The sequence below is a fragment of the Diadema setosum genome, chromosome 14, assembly GCF_964275005.1.
Source record: "Diadema setosum chromosome 14, eeDiaSeto1, whole genome shotgun sequence".
Classification (NCBI taxonomy): domain Eukaryota; kingdom Metazoa; phylum Echinodermata; class Echinoidea; order Diadematoida; family Diadematidae; genus Diadema; species Diadema setosum.
The window spans coordinates 13532486-13552689 of NC_092698.1; the positions used below are offsets into that span (position 1 = coordinate 13532486).

Sequence of the window (20204 nt, forward strand, 5' to 3'; positions counted from 1 at the left end):
GTCTTTTTTTTCCCCTTTTTCAAAATCAAATAAGGGCAGAGGGAGATGCAATCATGTTGACAGGAGGTAATTGCACATATCAGCAGCCATTTGGGCGCAGTTAGGACGCGTTAATGACTTCCCGCAGAATTTAGAAGTGTAATTGGCAACCATCACGCAAGAGGCGAGGAAGAATTCTTACTGCACTACTCAGATTTTTTCCTCTCTCTCTCTCTCTCTCTCTCTCCCTCTCCCTCTGTCCCCCAGCCCCCCCCCCCCCCATTCTGTTTGAGTAGGGTCATTAAAAACTGTGTTAGATAGTCATTATTAATAATGTACTGCTCACACCATGTCGTGCAGGTACTGAATGGGACTTAATTGTAATGATGTTTAATCACCACGTTAATACCCAGCAGAGAAGGGTTGATTACCGTGGAAATGCATAGATGCTTTTGTGTGCTGTCTGCAGCTAGTGCCTAAATGGCCTATCGTGTGTAAGGTTTCAGTTTCTGTGAAGTTTTGATTACTTTTTTTTTTTAGTTCAGTATCTAAATATCCCATGTAAGATCATTAAAAGTTTGTGAGTTTTTTCCTCATAGTAATTAGTATAAAGCCTCATATATTTTTGCCATTGTTTTCTTATGCCAGTCATTTTTTCCTTCTATTGATATATGACCTCTGTTTGTCACATTTATCATTTATCCTGTTTGGCAGCTCATTCAAGCCATGCCACGAGAATTCAACAAATATGTGTGCATTTATCAACTCATTTCTGACTAGAATTAAGGTTTTTAAACAACTTTCAGGGAGGTTTAGGCAGGTGTTAAACACAAAGCTGTTTTTATTGTGGGGTTAGAAATGCGTATCTGAAACACTGAAAAAGGTGCGATCGCAAATGCGTTTGAGCCAGAAACGCGTTTCTGTAGAGATGATAAACACAAAATTGTCTGAAATGCATTACTAGTATATACATTGTAACTTGGACCTGCCCACCCCAACCACTGCCAAATACACATCTGTGCTCCTGTGGTCAAACTGCACAATGGAACTGCTCTGTGATATTGATTCACGATAGAGATGATAAATGCAACAACTCAAGAAACATGATCCTAAAGGCCTCTGTAAATGTCAGGTTGGATATTGAAGTGTGTTTTATACATGGAAAAGATGATAAATGCAGCCATAGACATCCAAAATTTGCTCTAGGAAAAGTACTGGAAGACTAAACAGATGGGGTCTTGTGTTATGATGTTATAACATATTGAAAATCCTTGTGCATTTATTAGCAGCTCAGAAATATCAGAAACCTGACTATGTTTTGTACAACTTTTGGTTGAAATAAGTGGTTTTTAAAACAGAAAGCCTAAATTTTCCCCTCTTGGAGTGAGTCCCCTGTTGTTTTGCATTCACTTTGTTGTAATTTTATTCATGGCCAGAATAATTGCTTTTGAAATCATAGTCCTTTCCCGTTGAGCTGTCCATCTGCCCTCTTTTTAAGTCGTCATTACATCTGCCCTTATTTCCACTCCTCTCTCTGCTGCTGCTGTCTGTTATGTGCTGTCCTGTCTCCACTAATGGGCATTAGGGAGCAGATGCACAGACAACTGTTGCCACTGACGACCACTGGCCTGCATCCATTATGCATGGGGTATGGGGTGTGTGCTTTCCCCCCCCCCCCCCAAAGTTGTTGTTTGTGTTGTTATTCTTCATTTTATTGTTTGATCTGAAAATTTGGCTGGAGACATTTCATGTGCCATGTCAGGGTGTGTTAATGGTAATGGTGAGTGATAGAATGATAGGCGAGACTGCGACTGTAGTTCTCCTCCAACTTGTGGTGACCAGACCCTCATGTGGGACAGCTTGTCTAGCCCCCCCCCCCCCCCCCATTAATATTATCTGTTGCTTGCTTTCACCTAGTTGCATTTTCTCCACTCTCGGTCTCTATTAATACTGGTCATGGACCTACCTACTGGTCACTTTGATACACACCTATTATTCATGCACACAAGTGTGTAGTTTTGAACATAGGCAGCAACCGGCAAGCGTGGTATGGTGGTCTGACTGGTGAGAGTATGACTGCCAAAAGAGTGTAAATTTCCTTCTTTTGAGATCAAAGACAGTGTTGCACACATGATAAGAAACCAGTAGTCAGTGTTCAGGGGATGTGCAGCATTGCTTTTGTTGCTGCATTAAAAGAGAAGTGATTTTCAATTTCAGGCAAATTAACCCGTTGAGGACGGACTGATTTTGCTGCAACAGGCATTTCTCATAAACACCTGAACAAGCATACTGTGGACTCAATGGGTTAATGGAGTGATAGCTGCTCTCTCCTTTTGTCGACAGGACGACTCTGAAATAGGTTCTATGATATTAGTGTTGGTGTGTGACTAGTAGCTCTTCAGTAAGGCATCACACATGCTGATAATTTGGTGTATGTGTGCTTGTATGTAAGGGTGTTGTGATGTTGATTTATTAATGGGAAAGAATCCCAAGAGATATTTGTGTAAGCAACATTTATTGATTTGTAACTGCACCACCTTTACATGTCTGTCTAGTTCTATGCATCATGTCATTGATCTCTTTATATCACTCTACATCCAGTGATAACACTATCTGTCATTCTGTCTATCCATCTACTTGGATGAGTCTTTCATGTTTGTCATCTGTTTTCATCATGAACAGAATCTCTCATTGTCAGAGCTTACAGCACTATTAAGCTATTTACCTATATCCATCCTTCCATCTTTCTGTGTATTTGTATGTTATCCATCAATCCAGTTTTCCATCGTCCATCTAGCTGTCTGAATATCTATGTGGTCAGTTTGCACCCCTCCAATTTGAAAGGCATTTTATATATTATGGTTCTAAGGAGACATTCTGTGCTAGTAAATACGGATGTGATTACTGCCTCCCAAGAGACCAACCATTTATGAAGATAAAAGAGAGAGAAGAATAAAATAAAGAAAGAGAGGGAAAGAAAGAGATATATACATATGGGGATAAAGAAAGAAATTGAAGAAGGAAGAGGAAGCAGGAAAGAACAAGAAGAAAGAGAAAGCCAGAACTGATGATGTCAATCAAGGTGTGTCCAATCAATGGCATGCTAATGTACCTTCTTTTTCTCTGAAAATGTATGTCATGTAGATATGATTACTCAGAGAAAGGGAAAAGGTAACCACCTTGCTGATTACATTGAAAAGTTCCAGTGACATTCTGCAGTAGTGTCAGAATAAATTATACACTCGGCCCCTATCCCTCTAAAAGCAACAACATTGCCTTTCAGTCTTTCATGTAGCACTTTCAAAATACCAACCAATCGACAACAACAACAAAAATCTCAAAAACATCCCAGAAATCAATGTTTTAAATAATTGGTTTTGGGAATGTCAAAAATTCTTTGTGTGTGGACACACAATTAAAAAAAAAAAAGAATTCACTATCACAATTGCATCATGATGCAAATGTCAGTCATCTTGAATTTTTGAAAACTCGAAAGAGAATTTGCCTCATGCAGTATGTGTGAATGGCATGCACACACACACACACAAAAATATAGTTCTCTTTATTTATTAATTTAAATCACCTTATGCAACTCACCACAGTAGGTCCAGGGTAAGGGTACTGGGGTTAACACCTCTGTGATTGTTTAGGCATGTGTAGTTTGGGGATTTTAAGTGTTTCACTTGCAGATTTTTGCCCAAGTATGAGATTGGATTGGATTTTGCATTACAATCCAAAAACTAATGATTCTTGTGTGTGAAGTGACCTAATGAGTGAATTGATCTACAAAAAGAGATTTGTGCAGGTCAACAGAGGCACTTTTCAAATTCAGGAGAAGCAAGATTGAAGAATAGGAAAGACTTATGTCAGGAAGATTTCAGGAAGAAAGTTGAAAGTTAGATATTGCTTTCCAGGTCCCGTCAGGATTTAGACAAACTTACAACACGGCAAGATATCTGCTCTCAAGTTTTCAAGAAATAGATTTTTTCAAGAAACTGCAAAGAGGAAATCCACTTTAGAATTTTGTAAAATCCTTAAGAAAGAGAAAAAATTCCTTACAGAACAGTGCAAAAATGATCAGAATTGGATAAGAAATAACATTCTGAAACTTCAGTTTAAAAAAAAAAAAAAACACACTTCTTGACCAGTCATTATGAATGTTCACATCAGCAAGTTGATTATGTCATGCCATTGTGATTTCTTATTCATTTCATATACAGAAATGATGAAAGTCTCATATTTCAGCTGTATGAATGTAGAACCTGCCTTAACCCGTTGAGGACGAGTCCCGAGTATACTCGGGCAGGTGTCTATGGGAAATGCGTGTTGTAGCAAAATCAAACCGTCCTCAATGGGTTAACCACCCAAAATACATGAGAACAAAATGCTAACTATGATATATATTGATATAGGATCATTTTTTGACCTGTCCTAGCTAAAAATGAAATTTTTTCCGAATTTCATAGAATATACATGAAGTTAACACTCAGATTCTGCTTTCTGAGTGCACAGAGAGGAAGAGATAAGTCAATTTGCACAAATGTTGGAGAAACATGTTTGATGCACAATGATTTTCTTTTTCTTCTTGCATCTGAATGAGTACAAGAAACTGTGATTCTGTCGTCACATTTTTCATTAACATCTGACCGTCCATGGTCCTGGGGGCTTTTTATCCATTAACTTTTGTGTAATTTTGAGTGGGCAGCTGTCGTCTGAGCAGCATGGCCACTAAAACACTTTGTAGGAGGGGGATCCCTGTTAAATCCAGTATTCACTTCCACATGCATGTAACAATGCATTACTCAGATGTATACGTTTATGGTGAGTGCATGTCTGTATATACGTCCTGTGGCATGCATGCTTTATACAGAGAACTGCGCCTGAAATTACAAGGCCAGGGAGACTGCAACACAGCTGCCACCGCGGAATGTCGTTTGGGGGTTTATGGTCAGCGATGAGACACATTTAAGCATCGGAACAGCCTGTTACACTAAATGTGATTATAAACATGTCTCACAGACATGACTACTAAAAACAAAAAATCTCTGCCATCTGCAAACGGACTGAAAGTAGCTCACTGGCGAATATATTACAGAGAGGGCATTCCATGTGGCATACATACAAACATCCGTTTCACAATGTGAGGATGAGGCAACTGAATGATGTTCATGGTCATGCATATAAGTCAAAAAGCAGCACACATGTACACAGCAAGATGGCAAACCAAGATGGATGAAAAAGGAGAGAATAGTTTTCATGGTGAAGTGTGTTTGTGTGTGTGTGTGTGTGTGTGTGTGTGTCTATGTCTATGTCATCCAGTTGCTGAACAGGCTTTGATGAGAAGCACCGTAGAAGTAGAAGAAGTAGAAGTGTGTTTATGTGTTGTCGTTGTCACATGAGAACTGTTTTGTTTTATCAAATTCAGGTGGGATTACCAATTTTCCTCCATATAGCTGAAGCCAGTTTCAGTTTTCTCTTCACAAACAGAAAATGAAATCAAAATTTGCTGTCATCATTCTTTGGCTGTTATTTAAAAAAACAAAACAAAAACACTCCCTTATTTGACTGTTTTTTTTTTTTTTTTTACTTGATTGTGTCTGCTCATGTGACATTTTACATTTCATTAATTTGTGTCTCTGTTTAGTTTCTGTTTGTCTTTTAACGATCATAGGTAGTTAAAATATACAATCTGGAAATATTTAGTTAGAGGCTTTGAGATCATCATTGTGCGAAGGAGGGATCTGCTTCTCTTGGATGCAGCGTACCTTCTTCCAAAGCATCATGGATGACATTTTGATTGCACACAAGAAGCTAACATGTCAGAAACTAGCAATTGATTTTCCAGTGGCTGACTTAGGTCAAACAAAAGCAATTTGTTTTTTAGGTTTGTTTGTTTGCTTGTTAACATTTTCTAGATGCTTCAATGCTTTGAAGATCTCATGTTAGCCTGAGTTCTCTCTCATTTTTTCTCCTCCTCCTCTTCTTTGTGGTCTCCTCATCCAGATTCCAGGAAGACACTAAAAGATGTCCTTGCAGAGTTTCATGGAAACGGAGTACTGTCCAAGTACAACCCAGAACAGGTAAGATGAATTTCAGATTTAGATAGTCTTTCTTCCCGTCACTTCCAAAATTTTCCAAGATCAATATGACACTTGAAACCTTGCAAACGCAATATAGCAAAAGCTCCATTTCATGTTGTTAGTGGTTTTGAGTGAGATATCACTTGGTGTACTCCTGTCTGAAAGAAACAAAACATAACAAAACCAAACCAACCAAAAACCATTATAATGGCTGCTTTCGATTGATTTTGGCTTCTGGTCTTGATTTTCAGTATTGATTTCACATTTTGTTGTGTGGCAGTTGTCATTTGTGAGTTAGACTCTCTCTGTATAAATACATTTTTTCCTCCCTCTCTTTATATATTTGTATGTCATACCTAACTTCTTTTGTGTTGTTGTTGTTGTTGTCCTGAAAACTTCCACCCCTGAGCTCCATTCATATTACCATCTGATCTCTAAAACTGAATTTTATTCAGTACTAGGTACATGATAACTGAAATTACTAAATGTTAATTCGTCAGGTTTTATGATTGTTTTTTGCTGTGACCTTTTTTATACTGAGAATTTTGCTCCTTTTCACTGCCAGTTATTGTTTTTCTCCAAATATTTCTTTCAGGTGCCCCCACTTGTGCTATACAGTTTGAAATATTTAAGCATTGCTTGGGGTGCTGGGATGATGTAATCCAGGCAAAGAATTGCACAGTTTCACCAAACGTATCTGGAAAAACACATTTAGTTGATGAAGTGGTGTTTGTTAGGAGCTCCCTTGGGTGATTCAGATGCTTAGGGGTTAATGATGATTTGCAGCAGAAACATTTGACTGATAATCGAGTGTGAGATTTATAAAATGATCCAGTATCAGCTTATTTCACATCTTCCAAAGAAGAAAAGATTGAAGATAAACTTGTTTCCTGTTTTGTTTCCAGCAAGTATCAAAACAAGTGTGCTTGAGGTGTCATCCTTTTGGCCATTGAAATAGCATGCAATAAACTGCGCTGAAGTGCAGGGAAAATTGAGCGTCTCTTATAGAGCATCAGATATTTTCAGAAACTGGACTAAATCTCTGAAACAATATTCTCCCCGTCCCTTAATACAATGACAAGAAATCAAGAGATGCTTCGACTACTACTACTACTACGTCATCCTCTTTCATCAAGTGGTATTTTCATCTGTCTCAGACATTCTACAAATAAACTACATCATTATCCTCCCCCCCCCCCCCAACTTCATCAGAGAAGGAACCATCCCACTCCCAAGGGGTAATGATTGTAGGCAAGAGCAATTATTGTTGTGGCCACCTTCATTTGAAGTGTTGTGTGTCAATTGTGGATTTGGGGAGTGGAACCGAATACGCCACTTTCGTCACTGCATTTTCCTCCCTCCTAATGAGAGCGTAGTGACTTCCATTTTGGTGTTAAACTATCACGCAAGAGAGCCCACCTTGTGACGCAATCGCAGCATTATGCCATTCACTTCTGCCGATCCTCGTTTTCGCCGCTCCCAAAATAGCCCCTCGCCCCTTCTATTTACGGTGCACATCCAAAGCCCTCGACAAAGTTGGCTCTCCTTTCATGGGGGCTGTGAGACAAGCAAGTCATTTTTGGCTTTAGGGAAAATCAAGCCGTGTAGACCAGGGAAATCTTCCTGCCAGTGAGGAAAATCCTCGATGACGTCTACTTCAAAAAAAGTCTCATGGCACTCACACGTTAAACTCGTTCACTGTACATAGGATCTCACTCATGTAAAGTATACCAGTACAATTCCTGCTTTCAACCATTCCATCCTGATATACTGCCAGTGAGTTTCAATGTACTACCGGGTCAGTGGGAAGCAATAGGGGAATAATTGGCCATTTGCAAGCATCCAAAGTGATAATCTCTGTTTATAATTCTTTTGCTTCCTTCAAAAGATGACGGTTTTTTTTTATGTATTATATTTTTTTAATTAATTTCTTGCTTTTGTTAGGAGGAGATTTGTGCCATTGAGAACCAGAAATGCCTGCAATGATTGGCTCTGCAACATGCACAACTTTATGCAATGAATAAAACAGAAGTCAAGAAACAGATAGATCCCTTTTCTTATTAAAAGCTTCTGTTTTAGTCTAAACTTCTGAGATATATTTCTGCACATTGTGTTACTCCCCCTAATGAGGCATCCTGTACATCACTTGAAGCATTGAGCGGATGTGAAAAGTTGATGAAGTTATCTAACCATACAGTCACAATATACTGTATTTGCCGTATATTTAGCGAGTCTGATATTTCATGAATTGGGACTTATCGTCAGTGTTGTGAGTGGTTAAATTTGTGATTGTGGAGTACATTGCTGAATGGAGAAATGCATGCAGCAATGCATATTCATGTTGGGATCAGAGTTAATACTTTCATGTCTTTTCTAATTTGTGAATAGCATTGGACTCACAAAATTTGAGAAAATAAAACCTTTACGATTTACATCGATGTAGGGCAATTTGTCAATCAGTTGCAATAAAAACCTCGTGAAATATTTGGCATATACAGTATTTAGCAGTGGTTATGTCAGTTTACATTTGTCATCTGTCTATTTCATATCATGGGATGATCATAGAATGGTCAGGGATATGAATTATGAGTTTCCCAAGCTGCAGTGTGTTATTTTTTTGTTTCGTTTTTTGGCCATGGAACTGAAAAATCAGGGCTGCTGTTGAAAGGCCACAAACATGGGCAATAAAGACTCCAGAGAAATAACTAACACAAACAACAATAACAAGATCAACAGAAGGGACAAACTTACACCCACAGGCAAATCTGTGCACATGCGACAGTAGCCTCGGTATGTGAGAGGAAATTACGGAATCAAGGGAGTCTTTGCTACATTATACACAATGTCCACTTAACTATTCTGAAAGACCTGAGGCTGTCTCTAATGAGAATAATGCAGTGGGATTTCCCCTCTTTTTTCCTCCATTTTATCCATCTTGTGCAATCATGATTTTAATCATCAATGAACCAGCTTGTTCCCAGTACCAGTCCAGATGTGGTCCCCCCCCCCCCCCCCGCACCTTTCATAAGTCCTTGTTGACAGTGGTGTTACAAATAAGTACATATTTCCATCAGAGTCATAAGGGCAATAATAAGCAATGTTTTTAGTCTAAAATTTCTGAGCTGCATGGTCATACATCGTACCAGTGTCTTAAGACATTATGTAATAATGAAGTTTTGAAAGAGTAGCAGTTGAAAATTACTTGCTTTAAGAATCAAACTATCATTAAACTATCATAGTGTTATAGGATTTACAATAGTAGTTAAACAATGAACCATTAAGTGGAGGATTTGTTGTGGTGTGTGCCTGAGTGGTATTACATTTATTTTTATAGCATCGTATAGTTCAGTCAGAATAGTTCTGCAATCCTTTAAAGATGAGCCACCACTGTTCATTCTGTTCATCATATTTGAACTCTTTTGTTACCCTTCAGAAAATCCACATTCCAGATATCTAAACAGATGTAACATCGAAAATGTCAGAATTTTCCTCTAGTATTGAAGAGCTTACCACAACTATTGTAATCTTGACATCAATTGTGAAACAGCAACAACTCACACATCATGTCTATGGAGAATGATATTGATGTGCAACGTTTACATGGCACCTTATACAGAAGCATTTAAAGATTTGATACATAGCAAACAAACAATAGATATAAAATCATGCAAGTGCACTATGAATGAAGGAGATGTAGACTATAAAGTACAAGAAATAGACAACAGGCATTGCAGATATGAAGTAAGATGATTATGAAGAAATTTATAAGACATGCAATTCACATTGAGATTGCGGGTAAAGATATACTTCTTCAGAAATGTTCTGACCAGGACTACATGAGAAGTATCAGGAATGTTTGTGGGGAAGCTGTACATCAGTCTCTCTGTGATGACCAAAAACATTGTGCATGCTAGCACCAGTGACACAACATTTACTCCTGCGACAATTGCTCCATTCATATTTTCTCCGTGGACTTAGTGTTAGGGTTGTGATAGGGTTTTAGGTTTAGTTTGATGTGAGGATTAGGGTTCAGGTTATGTGCATGGGTAGAATTTATGCTTGACTTAGTGTGCATATATTTCATGGGAGCAATTGTCGCAGGAGCAAATGTCGTGGAACCAAGCACTAAGTCTTGGTCCTTGAGATAAGCTGGAGTTGAGTGGTAAATGCTGAATGGAGGCAGCCACCTGTAGTACATGATACTGGGGAGAAACAGGACTATACATAATATTTCTTGTTTTGTTTATTTCATTCCATTCCATTTCATTTATTTGTCAATTCCAATAAAAAAATTATTCACAATAATAAATACAGCACAATTGTATAAACACGAAGTATTTAAAATACATTTGTATATACGTCAGCTCATGAATAGTAATATGATAAGGTAACAAACTTGAACAAAGTCATAGAATTAATCAACGTTGTTTGAAGTAATTGGTAAGTAAATAGGCTTTTGGAAATGGAAGGGACTGCTAAAAAGCTTAACTTTATATTGCAGCCCCTCAAACAAACAAACAACAAACAAACAAATCCACAAGTATAAGTGACTTGTTTGGCAACTTGAACACTGAATAAAAATGAATGTATATTTGCACCTGTTGCAAGTTTAACTAGAGAACCACTGTGAGAGCGCAGACCTCAGCCAAGCAGCTTATTTCCACCACTGATCTAAACTTGTTCCTTCATGGAGATCAGTGATTTCCACCAATACGTATACATGCATGCTGAAAATAGCCCAATTTCCTAATATATTGTAGAAGCCCTAGTTACGTCATAAACCCTCAGCTGCACGGCGTGTCTCACCCTAGCAGAAACTTGAGCAAGCACTTTAGTGCACATATGCAAGCCTAAAAAATACGCAGATTGAACTCCAAAGTTCATTGACCCTACCTACCAAAATAGTGAAAATCCTTCATAAAATCTGTAAAAATTCCCGGATCAATACCAAAATTTAATCATCTGTTCCTTGGGTCATTCTTAACCTTTCCTGCAAGTTTCATCCAAATCCGTTCACATTTTGCACAAGGACAAACAAACAAACAGTAATGAAAATATAACCTCCTCCCTTGGTGGAGGTAATTTTTTTTAAAAAAACTTCATTTTTCTGTTCACCTAGCCAATCAACTATGAGGGCTTCAAGCTCTTCATGGAAACCTACCTGGATGTTGACATGCCGGAGGACCTCTGTCGACATCTCTTCCTCTCCTTCGTCAAGAAGACGCCCTCCTCAACACGCCACACCAGTCGGGAGCGGGAGAAGGGCCGCGACTACGACGTTGGCAGCGCCGTCGCCACGGTGACCACGGCTACGGCCTGTGCCGCCATCACGGGAGGCGGGTCGCCAATCGACATCACCGGTCAGACCAGTGGTGGAAACAATGCTGACGGAAATGAGCTCACTAATGGTAAGCAGCACTCCTATTGTTGAGTCATACAGAGAGAAAATGGCTACTCATTAGATGCAAGTCCTTTATCTACTATTACTTACTTGTTCACTGACTTTCAGTAAATATTTCAGATGTGCAATAATGCATATAAGCACATACTTATATTCCACTTTCTATTCTTCAAATATGTTGGACTACATAAACCATATTTTTTGAGGTCTTTTTCTTCAGCAATCTGATATCATCTCTAATTGAATAGATTTTAACTACCGGTACCTAAGTTTTGTCTATATAACGTAAAACTGATGAGACGTTTGCACTCAAGATTTGAAGATATAGCCACCATTTTTTATTGCATCAAATAATGGTTGGACAATAGCTTTAACATCATGAATAATCCAATGCTGTCCAAGTAGTATCATCTGGGTTTTTCTTTTACTACTTCTGCTCATCTGTAAATGTTTCCCCTTTGTGACATTTTCTCTCTCTTTTTTTTTTCTTTTTTTTTTTGTCGCTGATTATATCTTGATACGGGATGTTACTCCTTTATGCATTGGTGACGAATCCGCTCAGGACGACAAGGCAAAGTTGTCAACAGGGATGACATTTACACAGTTTGTTAACTCAGCCTCCCCTCGAGTTATACTCATGCCATCCACAACCAGACAATGTCTGATATACTCTGCAGTAATGACTGTAACAGGAGCTGTCATAGAAGAAGAAAAAAAAAACAACAACAACAACAGGGGAGATGGGAGAAGAGGAAAAGAAGTAATGGAGCCCCTTTTTCAGAACTTTTTAGTTAAAAGGCGTGTAGAAGCACATTTCATGCTAACCATTATATTCTGTACAAATCAGAAAGGAAACTTGTGTTTCTTGAATCATGATCATGTTTCAGAGGTGCTTTTTCCAGTCAAGAATTGCCCGATTCTGGGTGCGCATTTTGTAATCTGCCTGATTTGTCCTTTACAACATGATTAAAGTGGTGAAGCTTGGGTTGGCTTTCATTCCATTCTGCCGGCAAGCCGTGTTCTCGTTCTGTGCAAACCAAAGGTGCCTGCGCATTGAGTACACATGTACTCCTCCATATGCATTTGTACACTTGGAGCTGTGTATTTGAATGACAGGTAATAGAGTTGGCAACAAAAAAAATAGCTCTTTGTATGAAATGCCATGTGGATTTCAGACTGAAAACACTCTGTAACTCAAGAAAGATTATTTGAGAAGAAAGCAGACAGCAGACAGGCTTATCATCTTTCCCCTGTTTGAAACGGCTTTCAAAAGCTGTTTCCAAAGCCCTTTCCAAAGCCGTTTACAAAGTCCTTTCCAAAGCCGTTTCCGACGCCCTTTAGAAACGGCTTCCAAAATAGTTGCGTTTATCAACTCATCGCGAACCCGAAAACTGGCCTCGTCACTGCGCAGCAGCATTGCGCATTTTGACCCGAGGAGGAGGCATGGTTCGTAACCGCAGTACAAAGCCGTTTCAAAACAGCTTTGCATTTATCTTGCTTCAAAGGGCTTCTAGAAACAGGTTTTTGGAAACCTGTTTTGGAAAGCACAAATTTGCAGTTTTCAAAAAGGCTTTCCGAACCCCATAATCAAAACAGCTTTGCATTTATCATCTCGTGAAAATTTCCTGAAAGCCGTTTGGAAAACCTGTTTCTGCCGAGAAAAAGAGCTGATAAACGCACCCATAGATGGACAAATGGACAGACCAAATTGAACTGACTAGTTGATGATATTTTATGACTTGTCACCTTGCCATGCTGATAACTTTGCAAAGTTACTTGCCTCGAAAACTGCAATAAACTGAAAAGTAAGAAACCTGATATTTGTTCAATGATCCAAAGTTTCAAATTTTAACCTGTCCCCATCCATTTTTCATAGTTTAAGAATAGTTTGGAGGTAAATATTCTTAATTCATGTTTTTTTTTAGGGAAACATTTTCTATTTGATGTTTGCTGTTTAAATACATTATCCCTTGCTCACTTAACATTTTCTGAACCTCTCTAAGCTGCATGATTTTCTCCAAACTTTGTTTATCTGATGGCTGACTTTCTTCACCATTTCATATGCAGAGTTTTGTTATAATATGGGACATATGTTTTTTGGGGAAAAAGTATAGAATCATCATGATATAAAAAGAATGCTTAAATTTGATTAGTGCTTTGTGTCGTGGCAACTGTATCAGGCTTTCATAACAGGTCACACAAGGTTTCCAAACAATATTCGGACTTGTATGGAGAAAGCACAGGATGTACTCTGACGAGAAGTGAAACAGGCCTACAAGATAGTGTTTCTGCTGAAACAGGAATGCGTTCTTCCTGATGACTCTGTTGCCGTGGCAACTACAGACTGCTGAGATTGGGAGCAAGAGGAACAGTTCAAGAGGAGTGGCTTGAGCTGTTTCATTCTGACCATCATGTCATGCTTGATAGAATGTGGGTTTTTAAATCAGTATTGTGTTGGCAACCAGCAAAATCATCTCGACAGCTACCACCAGTCCCTGGCAACCTTAACCAGAAAGCCAGATTTCATGTGTCATCGTGTGTTCTTACTTTCAAATTACAATACTCATGACATTGCTTTCAGAGATTCCTTGTGACATCATCATTCACTCACATTGATCATCATTTGACATTCTGCTGAGGAAGGGTTATCTGTTGTATAGTATTATAAAGGGAGAGCTGCAAGGTGAGATCAGAGAGCAGGGGCAGAGATACAGGAGCATGGAGGGAGACAGAAGCACTAGATTGTTCAAACTTTTTGATATCCAAATCTGGGGAAAGGACAGAAATGTGGCAGTATCATACAAATCTGTGAGGCACCCTCACCTCAAGCAAAGATCTTTTTGGAAAGTTTCCTTCTCACTATCACTGACAGGTCAAATGAAATGACAGTGTAAGGTAATGATACGGTAACTGAAAGTATCTGAAATAATCATCACTCATTCAAACTGTCATGCAAAGGACACATGTATCAGTTAAAGATAACTGGTTCACTTTTGTAATGAAAAAGGAAAAGGATACAAAGGTGCATGTATATGTAATATATATATATGAAAAAAAGTTGTTCACTTTTGTAATGATAATGGGAACAAAATGATATGTGTATGTATGAGTACATATGATTGAGAGGAAGAGGACAGACCACAGTACATAGATGTACAGTCTTCTCTGTTAAAACAGAAGAAATCATAACAAAGTAACAAACAATACAGAAGTAAGTCAACAAATATTGTGTGCTAATAGTTTGATGTTAGTACCCAAATGTAGTTAATGGAATATCATTGCCCTCTGAAGGCATATTCATTCATTTTCATGGTGTTATTCAGCCAACTGCTTTTCCTTTTGATTGATATTTTTAGTAGTAATAGCACTAGTATGAAAAAACAGAAAGTGATATGCTGGTGTGCAAAAAAATTCTGCATATTTTGAATCAATCAAAATCTCATGGATACATGTCATGTGCTTTCATCTCATAATACACACAAGAATTTTGTGAGCCCCTCAGCTGACGAGTTATTGCAGGGAGTGGTCCTTAAAGGGATGGTACAGTATTGGTGGAGATGAAAATTGGGCTTTTAACTTTTTGCGAGATACCAAGAAAACACTTATGATATAGCACAGCGCATACCATTTTAAGAGAAATTCAAAGTTTATTTGATGAAATTCGGGTTTGGAATGACTGGAACATCCAAAAACAAAGTAAAACAAAGCGATCGTAATAAACTGTGGGTCCCACACTTTATCAGAATCGCTCTTTTTTGGATACCTCAGCCATTTCAAAACCCAATTTTCATCAAATAAATGTTGAATTCCTCATAGAATTACATGTTCTTTCATATTTCATAAGAGGTTTCTCATTATCTCACCAAAAAATGTTAGAAACCTGAAATTAGGTCTCAACCGAAACTATACAATCCCTTTAAGATTGGATGCAAAAATACAAGACATGCTTCCAGGAATCATTGAACTTAGTTTGAGAGCCAAAGGCCAACAGACACTTTGGAAGGAAATTGAGAGAACTTTTAGAAGCCTTCAAAAAAAGGCAAGAAAAAAAGAAAACATTACATGAGAGTTACTGCATCCTATTGCTGCATGATCAAGTACGTATATTGGCGAATAAGAGCAGGATGAGAGATATCAATTTCATATACAATCTAGCTGCATAGCCTAAAGTATCATGCAGAAGAAATTCTATATGTGAAATTTCAATCCATCTGCTTGTGGAAGTCATGCCTTTGTGGGGGTTTAGATTCTTGAATCCACTTTTGTTTTTTTGTTTTGTTTTTTTTTAATGGAAAGGGCAATAGTCGAGTAGCCAGCTAGCTAGCTAAACTGATATGTATGTATGTATGTATGTATGTATGTATGTATGTATGTATGTATAGATATATAGATAGATAGATGGATAATATAGAGTGAGAAATGCAAAAACAGAGAAGAGAGTCAGCATATGTGCACATACTTACACATATATGCGTGAACACATTTGCCTGGTGAAGAGAGTAAATTATGTGAATTTTTCTGAAAGCACTCTGTTTTTTATCAGCGTTAAAAAAAAGAAAAAGAAGATCATTCACACCTAAGTCATTATCCTGGGATTCACTGTCTTTACATGTGATGCAGCAGGTTTCAATCATATATTGTTCCTGCCTCACCACCCCCCCCCCCCCCCCCCATTACAGAACATGTTATTAGACTTTTCCTTCTATGCCTCAGTAATTACTGTAAATGTGGATATCTTCGTGCAAGTAATTTTTTCCACTCTGGCAAGTAACATGAATTTTGCATGTTTTTTATTCCACCGAATCACGACATAACACAGTGATACATGAAACAAGCAAAACTGTTTGTGTGCTTTTATTTTCGTGCTAGTTTCTGGTCACGCGAAATGCACAATCGAAAACGTCCACTTTTACAGTAGGCAGTTGATTGCACATATACTGTAAGATACAAAGCACATTTTACAGATACATATGAGACACATATTATATTCACTTTCCCTAGCTTGGTGCAATACAATGATTGCACATACATGTACATGGTGTTCAAACGTGCCATATTTATTTATACTGGTAGATGCTGAGTGACATAAACCCCCCCATCTCCCCCCCCCCCCCCCCCCCCCCGTAGTGATATACACCTTCACTGTGTACATTATATGTATACACATCACACATGTTATTCCCTCAGTTGCCCATCACCTAATCAGCTCGTGATGCATGTAGATGATATGAGTCTTCTGTTAATCCATTCCTTTGACTCCAACCAAATAAGGCTAGCTTGTCATCAGAATGATTAGAGCTCTGTATGCCGGGGCTATTAGTTTAGCCATCAGCCAGATTGATAGCAACTACCAGTAATGCCATGCACGTTGATGTGATCAAAATCCTACCAGAGGTGAAGTGGGAAGGGGATTGGTTGTTGTCATTCATGGTATTGGTAAAGACTGTCAGTCATTATCACCAGCTCTACTGAAGGAGCAGTCTTCCACTGCATAAACTGCAAATATTCAGGTCATTTATGTCACATCTATAAAGCTACAAAAACAGAAACAATATTTGCAGCCTTATCAAATTTTTGCAACTTTGATTAAAAGACATGTTTTATGTTTGCATGGCGGGCTCCTTTTCCCTTTGAAGCTTTCATGTTTGATTAGACAGGAAGGAAATTGATGAGAAGATTGTGTAGGAAGATGTTACTGGTCACCTTGTTGTTATCATGTCTAGTCCTGAGTGACCACAGTGAAAGGAAGCACAGACAAACCTCACTCTTTCCTTGTTGAGTATTTTGAGTATGATACTGCTCTTCCTGAATTCAGTCGATCGCGTATAAATGCACACAATCAGTCGGTAGCGGTCGGGTCCATACGCTAGCTGTATGCTATGTGCAAATCTTATGCACCCCCGCGCATCATGTGGAGTTACACTTTTGTGGTTCACATTATACACTTCTGGTAATGCATAGATGGGCAGAGCGCTTATGCGATAATCATTAATTTCCCCCTTTTTAACATGACTAAAATATTCTCACTTTACAATGGAAATGCATTTCTGAGCTTACAGTAAATATTTCTTTTAATACCCAACACATAGCAGAACACTAATAAAAATTAAGAAAACAACCTACAACTATCATAGTTTTGAGATAGTACTCTGTGTCATTCATGTATGATCAAATGGAGCTCGCACTCTGCACCAACACAGCGTTGTCACCTCATTGTTATGGAAATTGAATAGTGATTTTATAGTTATACTGTATGTGATAGCAAGAATTGGTTAGCCATGCTGTGATGACCAAGAAAATTTCGGGAAAGATTATCCATCACCTAGCAACTGTCACCTTTTAAGTTGTTTTCTCCTCGTTTAATCCCACAGTAGAGATTATTAACACAGAGATTCAGGCTAATCCACTCAGTGCAAATTGTAACATTAAATGCAGGTACACTTGTCTTGAGTTGTGTTAGCCACCATCATGTTGGAAATCTTGCTTGTAATATTAATCACAAATTCTTCTGTCACTGTTCCCACATTTGTATACTATGTGGTCTTTTTCATGTTCAAGATACCCTAGTAGGATGAGTGGAAAGACTGGTTATTCACACAGACCACATGGTATTACCTCTTTGGTGACATGACTTCTTGTGCAAAAAGCTCTATGTTCATGATGTACCAAATTATATTCTTGATTGTCATAATTTCAAATTCAGTGATGATTCTCTTCAGCACATTGAACTGGAATTCAAGATCTCAATGTCTGCTCACATTTTGTTTCAAGACAGTGTTTGTTTGTTTGTTTGTTTGTTTGTTTTTTTTTGTTTTTTTTTTTGTTTTTTTTTTTTGGGGGGGGGAAATCTGTATTAGTGTAAGCAGTGACCATGTCTCCTTTTCAGAAAGGCAAAGATCTTCTGCCTGTAAATTGCATACAATTGATTTGGAGGATGGGCGGGGAAGGGGGGGTTGTAGTAGAAGAGTGGTGACCATTAAAGGCATGGGACATATTGGCGCTGGCACTCTGTTTATGATGACAGAAAATTAAAGTAAACTTTACCCAGCTGCCCTGGTGCATAACTGTTTGTACAGGCTACCGGTCAAGTCTTAAAGGGCTGGTGTAGCATCTCAAATTTCTCTTTTTTTTTGGGGGGGGGGGGCAGATCACACAGATCTTTCAGCATACATCTTTACAGGCACTACTGTGCAGAAGATATCTCGTATTGACGATGAACTTTCAATCTAAACCTTAAAGTTCAAAATCCCCGATCTTGCTGCCATTTTATAAACCAATGAATGTTATGACAGCTTAATTGACGTAGATATTTCCTGCCAAAGAACTGATCAAAAACAAACTTCCAGAAACCACTGTTCATAATATTGCTGGCATCATTCATCAATGCTGGAAGTTTTATGTTCCTGCACATTAGAATATATTTAATTTTCTTGTTAAATTTTCTTGTTAAATGAATTAATTTGTTATTTAAGTGTGCATGTATGATGTATCTATCAATTTTATAACTTAATTGATTTTTTTTTTACCAGTTGATTATTTTTTCTATTGTTGCTTTCTAAAGTCTTAAATATGACCTCAATAGATGTAAATTCAGATGTTTTTGCACCTTCTTTTTTTTTGGGGGGGGGGTGTAGAGGTTTAATGAATGTGTGTATGTGGTAGAGGGTGGTTCTGGTATGTGAATACTAGTAATATGATTTCACAGTTCCTAATCTGAGGAATTAGTGATTGAATCCATAACTAGGTTTGTCTTTCACTTTTCTACTTGTCATTGTCATATTCACACAGGTACATGCACAGAGTATCAATGTATTGGGCAAGACATTGCTGTATAATTTACGTCGGATAGTTAAGAACACTGCCAGTAGTGGCAGCAGCTCCACTGTGTAGGATATCAAAGGGGTTATAATACGGCAGTGATGCTCGCCGAAGGGCAAAGTGATGTGAATGTACCAACGGTTTAAACCTGATCCCCGAGATCGAGAGCCACGTGTGAAGTAGTGAAATTGCTCTAATTTGTTCTGTACCAATGAGTGAAGTAGATGCATGAAGGACAGTTGCTGGTATAGACGATATGGTTGTGGGTAATGGAAGAAGAGTAATAAGGAAGAGGAGACAACAAATCACATGACAAGTTGTGTTCATTATGCACATAACTGTTTGTGTGTACTATATTTGTTTGCGATGATGTTAGATTCGTTCTAGTGCACATTCCCAGCATGTTTGGATTTTGGACATCATTGTTAGGATGCATATTTTCTGACTTTCTTTGCAGCGTTTAGGGTTTTTGTTGTGTCAATAATAATAATACTATAATTGTGTACGTTCAAATATGTATGACCCACTACAACAAAAGGATCCGAAAGTCGCGGGAGGACAATTTTCTGAAAATTGCATGACATAATTCCCTTACTCTTCTACTTTTCTTCTACTTTGCATTCAAATTGCATCTGATTGAATGCAGAAATAAAAGCAAACAAACAAACAAACAAACTTTAATTTCATATATAACACAACTCATAAAAGTACTCGTTGCAGAGATATCAATGATTTTATTAGCACATGTCAAGTGGTCGAGGAAATCATAGTTTAGAGAAAAATGCCTTCAAAGTTTTCCTTCCGACGCTATCATGATCAAGGGGAGGCGAGACAGTTTTCACCGCTTGACAATAGAAGGTATGCAACCTCCGCGATGTTCATTCAAGCTTAGCGCCAGCCGTCTACGCATGACCAATCAGTAATCA

General features: G+C 38.2%; 1 protein-coding gene across 1 annotated transcript in view; it reads left to right on the forward strand.

Annotated features, from left to right (window-relative positions):
* LOC140237871 (diacylglycerol kinase beta-like) overlaps window positions 1–20204 on the forward strand; it is a 124106-nt gene that overhangs the window by 14715 nt on the left and 89187 nt on the right. The window contains exons 2-3 of the mRNA XM_072317803.1: window positions 5983–6059; window positions 11179–11467. Of these exons, the coding sequence (XP_072173904.1) occupies window positions 5983–6059; window positions 11179–11467 (366 nt within the window). The remainder of the gene's footprint in view (window positions 1–5982; window positions 6060–11178; window positions 11468–20204) is intronic.